The 6,329-nt window shown below is 51.5% G+C and overlaps 1 protein-coding gene across 1 annotated transcript; it reads right to left on the bottom strand.

The window, feature by feature from the left end:
* Positions 1-142: 142 nt before the first annotated feature.
* Positions 143-6,203, bottom strand: LOC146589800 (thiol S-methyltransferase TMT1A-like). The gene is made up of 2 exons (XM_085315647.1): positions 2,170-6,203; positions 143-444 (listed from the first exon to the last, which is right to left on the bottom strand). The coding sequence occupies exons 1-2, from the start codon at positions 2,662-2,664 to the stop codon at positions 208-210; spliced, it is 732 nt and encodes a 243-aa protein (XP_085171773.1). The 5' UTR covers positions 2,665-6,203; the 3' UTR covers positions 143-207.
* Between the last annotated feature and the right edge of the window lie 126 nt (positions 6,204-6,329).

Consider the following 6,329-nt stretch of genomic DNA (forward strand, 5'->3'; position numbering starts at 1 on the left):
CTGTTTTTGTTTCTGATTTGCTTGGTCCTTGTGCCACAGCTCTATTTAAGAGCTCCAGCCAGAAAAACTGTCTAACAAATGGAAGAATGTGATTCCCAATTTGAAYGAGCTATGGATGCTTAGGAAGTTTTTCACATTTTTATTCTGGATATTTCGCTGTTGTATATAGGTTTACTGTAAGGCTAGTATCCAGTGAAAAATACTAATTTATTTTACTGCATATCCAATGATATGAGGACTGGTGGGACTCCAGCGTGGTGCGACATGTATGCGCCTCAAGTTCAGCTCCGAGAAGTTAGTTTTCTCCAGCTCCTTCTGTGTCTCTCTGCTCAAGGAACACCCATCTCCGAAACACTTCCAGGCTGGGTCACACACCTTTTGCCAGAAGTAGGTCCAACTGGAGTGATCTGCAGCCACGTGCTCCAAAAAGTAAAACGCTCCACCCTGTAAAACAATGCCATAAAAAAATATAAAAGGGGCGTAGGAGGTTGCACCTCTGTGTGTAGAACTTTATTATTTAATTTTCAGCAAGCAGGCTGCCTTTTTTTCACCTCTGGAGACTGGCYTCCTTTCCTAGAGATTGTGCATGGTGGATTCATGTTTGTTTTGAGTAGTGAAGTTTCTGTAACTGCCTCCCATTGAATCTGCATAGAAGGTAGTGTTTTTTGCTGGATGATTACTTATTTTCTGATAGGTGCAAGGGTATTTATCTCTGCTCCAGCTGCCCTGCATGATCTTGGAGAAGCCACTTATCTTCCCTGTGTTTCAGTTCTTCTCATCGGTAAAGTGTGAATAAACTTGTTGYTTACACCACATACCAGTAATTAAGAGTTCATTTCTTAATGTTTGTAAAGCCTGTGAGATAGCTGTTAGCAAGCAGAAATCAAATGTCCCAGAAGAGAGATCAAGGCTACAGCTAGTATGTACAGCACGTAATAGTTTGTTCGTTGTCGGTCTTGTGAACCCTGTCCATGTTTAACTGCATCTTTTGCCACGTCTAATTTAATGCCTTTCAGTGTTTATAAACAACAGATAAAAGGCAAATCTCGTATCGTAAGCAAGCCTTTTCCTAACAGTAAAGGCTGTCTAGTGGGTCCACACGCAGAAGTCAAGGGTTCTGAGTTGGCAGTTCCCTCCTCTTCTTAGTGGAGAGYGCTGGGTATGATCTTACTCCCTCTTCCCTAGTTTTGCTCTCTAAGAGTGTACAAGGTAACCTTGAGGAGTGAAGTGGGTTATAAGCCACATCCAGGGATGAAATCTTATTTACACAGGAAGGTTCTGACCAGTTGCATAGATTGAACCCAGCCTATGTAGATATGATTTGCCTTAAGTGAAATTTAAACCCTTCCCCAGTTATTTTGAGATAACTAGTAAGAAAAAAAAAGTATCATAGTGGAAGAGAGGTATGTAAATACATGGGAATGTGATGTTTTACAAGGATCACCTTAGATTATAATGAAAATACTTGGTCACAGGGGTCAGGTCGAAAGGTGAGAGCAGTTGCTACTGAATGCACAGGGCAACTATAAACTGAAATTGTTCTTTTACCTGTGTTAGAACTCACATCCCTGCCTGCTTCTTCCTTCATGCCCCTTACTTCCCTCATTTTATTGCCGTAATCCTTACTCTGTACTGCTCTCCTCCTGCTCCTCCCAGCCCCCAGGACCTGCTCAGAATTTTGGTCTTGGAGATGTTGCAGGCTGCCCAGCTGCAAGTAGAGGAGCCAGAGTGCCCTGTTTGAGCAGCTGTCTCCATTGCCCCAGCCACCAGCGCTGCCTTGCAGGTGCTCCAGGCCTTCTGCATGCTTGGCAGCACCCCAGTCACATGCTGGGGAGGGAGCGGTAGGGCAGGATGAACTGGTTCTTCCATCTGCAGGTGAAGCAGCACCAAAGAAATGACTTGTGAGTGGTACACTGTGCAGACCAGGAGTACCGCTTTGATTCTGCTGCATCTGGGTGTTACACGATCTAGTAGGATGGATGTTCTCTCCTGTGATCGCAGAAGGGTCTACAGGTATTTACAGCACAGTAAGAGTGAAGGAGTTGACAGGCCTTCCTCTAATAGGCAAGATTACAAGAGAGAAAGAAAGAGGATTTGGCAGGGAAAAGGAAATTAGAAGTGAGAGCAGGRCCGTTCCCTCCCTCCCGTCCTTGCGCTGCCCCAGCTTACCAGCCTGAGCACTCGCAGAACTTCCTTCAGGACTTTGCTGACGTTGGTTACAGAGCACAACACTAAGGTGCACACCACTACGTCCACGGCGCCATCCGGTACCTCGTGCAGATTCTCCCCAGAAGCAACCACCGAGCGTTCAAGCTGGACATGCGGGTTCTCCGAGAGGCTCTTGAGGAGGAACTGCCTGAAATTGGGATTAGGATCGGTGCATGTAAGCTGGCAGCCTGGTGGGTAGAACTGGAAATTGGTGCCGGTGCCTGTGCCTATTTCCAACAACCTGAGCTGGCCTGAAGGGCCGGCAAATTTCCTCAAGTTGCTGAACAGCTCTTGCTTCTGCTTGCAGACCTTCTGGTTGTAGATCGGTGCAAACCTGGCCATGATGTACGGAAAAACTCTCTTATAGAAGGAGTCCCATAAGCCCATGTAGGCAAGTACATATACAGGCCAGATGAGGAGCTGAATGCATCTCTGGAGACAGGAGAGGAGAACCATCGTCGCGGGGACCCCGAGCACCGCGCAGCGCCCGGGCCGTGCGCCGCGGGCCGCAGGTCTCCCGGTGCCGGCTCTGCACCGGATGCGTCCCTCTTCCTCGCTGGCCGCTCTCCAAACGCCGGCTTAAAGCGACAGTGCGGCAGGCACCGCTTCGGCCGCGCAGAACCGCTGCAAGCCTCGGAGGAGGGAGGGGACAGCCCGGCGCGCGGGGCCTTCGCGCTTCGTGACSCCTCGCAGGCGGTTTGCCTGTCCGTTTTGGTGACTGCTGCATCGTCATAGCTCTCACSCTCTCCTGAGCAACTGTGGCGGGGTTTGCAGTGCACTTTAATCGCCTCTCCCAGGAACCTGGGAATGTTACCGCACCTCGYAGTTGATGCAGAGTTTGGTTAAGAACGCAGTACGTTTGGGTCACGGAAGAACTGCACTCACGAGACAGCAGAAGTGTTTCAGACTATAGCGATCCCTTTAGCTGTCCCCGTGCGACTGCCTGTGTAATGACATCGTCATTCCAGCTGCTGAGCCTGGTTCAGCTTTGGCTTGCTTGCACGGTGCTTGTGAAACGCAGAGCTCTGCACCTCGCGGGGGTTACTGCACCCCGAACGGGTACCCTGCCCGCAGAGCTTGTGAACTGACCGGGCACAAAGCGGGAAGGGAAAGGCAGCGAGGGCTGTGATGCTCGAAGAAGGGAAAGGCAGCGCCTTTGGTTCGCGGTTCTGGGCAGCTCTGCGCTGCTTCAGGAGGCCGCTCGGCCTCGGCTAGCTGCGCGCCGGCGCGGGAACGGCAGAACCCACTCTGCTCCGTTCCCCAAGTCCTCGGGGAGGGGACTTAAGATCATTAACCAGAGTTACTTTATTATCTGCTTATATGTTTATTACATTATAGCTGCTGTGATATTTATCTGCTTTCCAAGGCCACGTTATCTTCGAAATACTTGTAAAACTCCGAGCGCACTCATTTCCTGGGGACCCCCTTTCAGCACGGTCTGGGGCAGTGAATTAGGTGCTTAGCAGCACCCGCTGAAAACAGGGCATGCCCCAGCGCTGCGCTCTCCGCGTCAAACTGCTCTGAAAGCGCTTCCASCTCGGGTGCTGCGTGGCGCGAGTGGCTGGCAGCTTTGCTGCCAGAGAAGCAGGGAGAACCAGCAGAGGAAAGGTGGGATTTTTGCTGCCGCACACGTTCAGCGCAGGGGTGATGCTGCCCCGGGGGACCCGGCGGGAATGCTTTACCCTCCTGCTTGCTAGCAGGCTGCGCTGGGATCATTTAGCTCAATTATGATCCCTTCCCCCCCCCCCCCTTTTTTTTTTGCTATGACTGCCCAACATGTGAGCGTTGACCTACTTATTTCTTTAAGCAACGTGCTCCAAGATCTCTTATACGGGCTGTAATAGCGCCCTTGGGGCCCGGGAGCGTCCTTGAAGGATGTATTTTCGGTGTGCTGCCTGCCCCCGGTGGGAATGCGTGGCCCCGGTATCCCTCGGGGCTGCGGGTGCCCTCGCCGGGGGCCGGGGCGTGCGCCTGCGTGTCTGTCTGGGGGTCGATGCCTTGTTTTGCTGCCGAACTGATCACTTGTCCCAGCGCTGGCAGCTTTGCCTTGCRGTGGGGTGGGTGCAGCACTGCTCAGTTCAACGTGTTGGCTCTGGTATCTATGCAGAGAAGATAATTTTTTCTATTTCTTAAGTCATATGGCTTAACTTTGTTTTTTGAACAATTTAAAACTCTRTATTTGGGTGTTGCTGTCCTGTTTYCTAGCAGTTTWTTATCAGTAGAATTCTTTTTCTRTATCTCAGTGTTTTTATTTCCTCTTGTTTTCCATCCCTTTGGAAACGTAAGCCTTAGTGAGTACCAAGCTTCAGAAAGTCCAGTTTGGACCACAACTTTCTCCAGATYCTTGCATTTCAGTAGCACCTTATTTAAAGTGTATTCTTTTGGAAATTCTGATTTGAAATACCTTAATCTGTTTAAGTTGCATCTGCCCTTGTGTTATATTAGAGCAGTCCCGTAAACGTCAGCGGTGTGCGGCGAGGGCAGATTTAGTTCCTGTGCCATATCCAAAGCAAGATAAACGAGTTCTCGAGCGCAGTGCCGTGAGGTTGTCTGCTCAGCACATGGCACACGAGCCCTGGAGCTCTGCTCAGAGGACCAGCTTTAAAATCCCGTGAAGAGGGCACGCCTGCAAGGTGGATTTAAAAAAGAAAAACCAGCAACCTAATACAGCATTTCAGGTTGTCGTCTCAGCAACAYGGGCACAGTCCTGCGGAAAACGGGAATTGCGTAACGATAAAAATTGATCCTAAAATTTTAGTCCCAACAGCGTAAGTTATCGGTGTAAAGCTGGGGAAGTTGTCTGTCTTAAATTAGAGGGGTAACTTGGATCAATCATTAGTATTCTGTTACTATTTCACTGGGAAAAAACCAATAATCTGCTTGTATGATGGGGATGTAGCAGAGAACAGTAGATTTTTCTCTCTTCAGCAAACTGCTGGGCATTTAGCAGCTCCACAGCTGGCTGGGAAGACTGGCAGGGGCGGAGGAAGGAGCTTCGAGGAGAAACCTGAAAAGATTTCTCTAAAACACGCCCTTGTTTGGTCCCTTCTCCTAGGAACCCTGCATCCTGCTCCGGAGTCGGGACGAAATGCCAGCTTCCGCGGCCGGGAGGGCGTCCCTACCCGGAGCCGCCGCGGCGCACGCCGCCCTGACGCCAGCCCGCGAGGCCCGGGGCTGGAGACCACGAGCCGCACGTCTGAAACGACGGGATTTACTGCTTACGCAGCCGCTGCTCGCTGGAGCTCAGCGCCTTCGCTGGAGAGCTGCTCTCCCGACCTGCACTGCCAGCGCGCGGGCGCTTCAGGTCCGCCCACGCCAGCGGAGCTGAGGCTTTCGCCGACGCTGCCAGAGTCTGTGACCCACGTGCAGCTGGAAGGAAGGGTTACCCAGCAAAGAACACGGGCACGTAAGATACGCACGTCCTATTGGAGCTTTTTCCTTTGTAAAATCTCGTCGTCATCCGCTGATCTCCGTGATTCCAGAGCCGGCTCCGTTTTAACGGCGCTCRGTCCTCCAGACAAGTACAGAGGTTAAATCACAGTGTTTTCATGGGCATCAAAGCTAATGATGCCTGGTTTTCTGTAGATTTATGTTCCCTAGTAAACTCTGACCAGCGTTTATTTCGGGAGCATTTATGGAAGTATCTGCTGTGCGTGTTCTGGCCTCCGCTAGTGCCGGTCYGCGGGCTGCAGCCTTCCCCTGGGCCGTGGCACTCTTCGGTGGTGCTCGGACGATTTCTCGGGGAAATCTTGTCTTTTCACCAAACTCTCTGGAACTTGGTAATCTTCGAAACTGCTAATGCTCTGCTAAAACTAGTCAGAAACGCTGAGATCGGAATACAGTTACATGCAGACGGCGTGATCTCAGAAATCGGGCATTTGGTGTTAATCGCCAGAACACTTGCTAACTTGATCGTGGTCAGCAGCGCGGACGCTGGCTGCGAAGGTGCGCTCCTCGCACAAGCGGATCCGCAGTTGTACGCGGGCGCACCGCCGGTGGGCTCCTCGCACAAGCAGATCCGCAGTTGTACGCGGGCGCACCGCCGGTGGGCTCCTCGCACAAGCGGATCCGCAGCCGTACGCGGGCGCACCGCCGGTGGGCTCCTCGCACAAGCGGATCCG

The sequence above is a fragment of the Rhea americana genome, unplaced genomic scaffold (assembly GCF_003343005.1).
Source record: "Rhea americana isolate MKP2758 unplaced genomic scaffold, rheAme1 scaffold_432, whole genome shotgun sequence".
Taxonomy (NCBI): Eukaryota; Metazoa; Chordata; class Aves; order Rheiformes; family Rheidae; genus Rhea; species Rhea americana.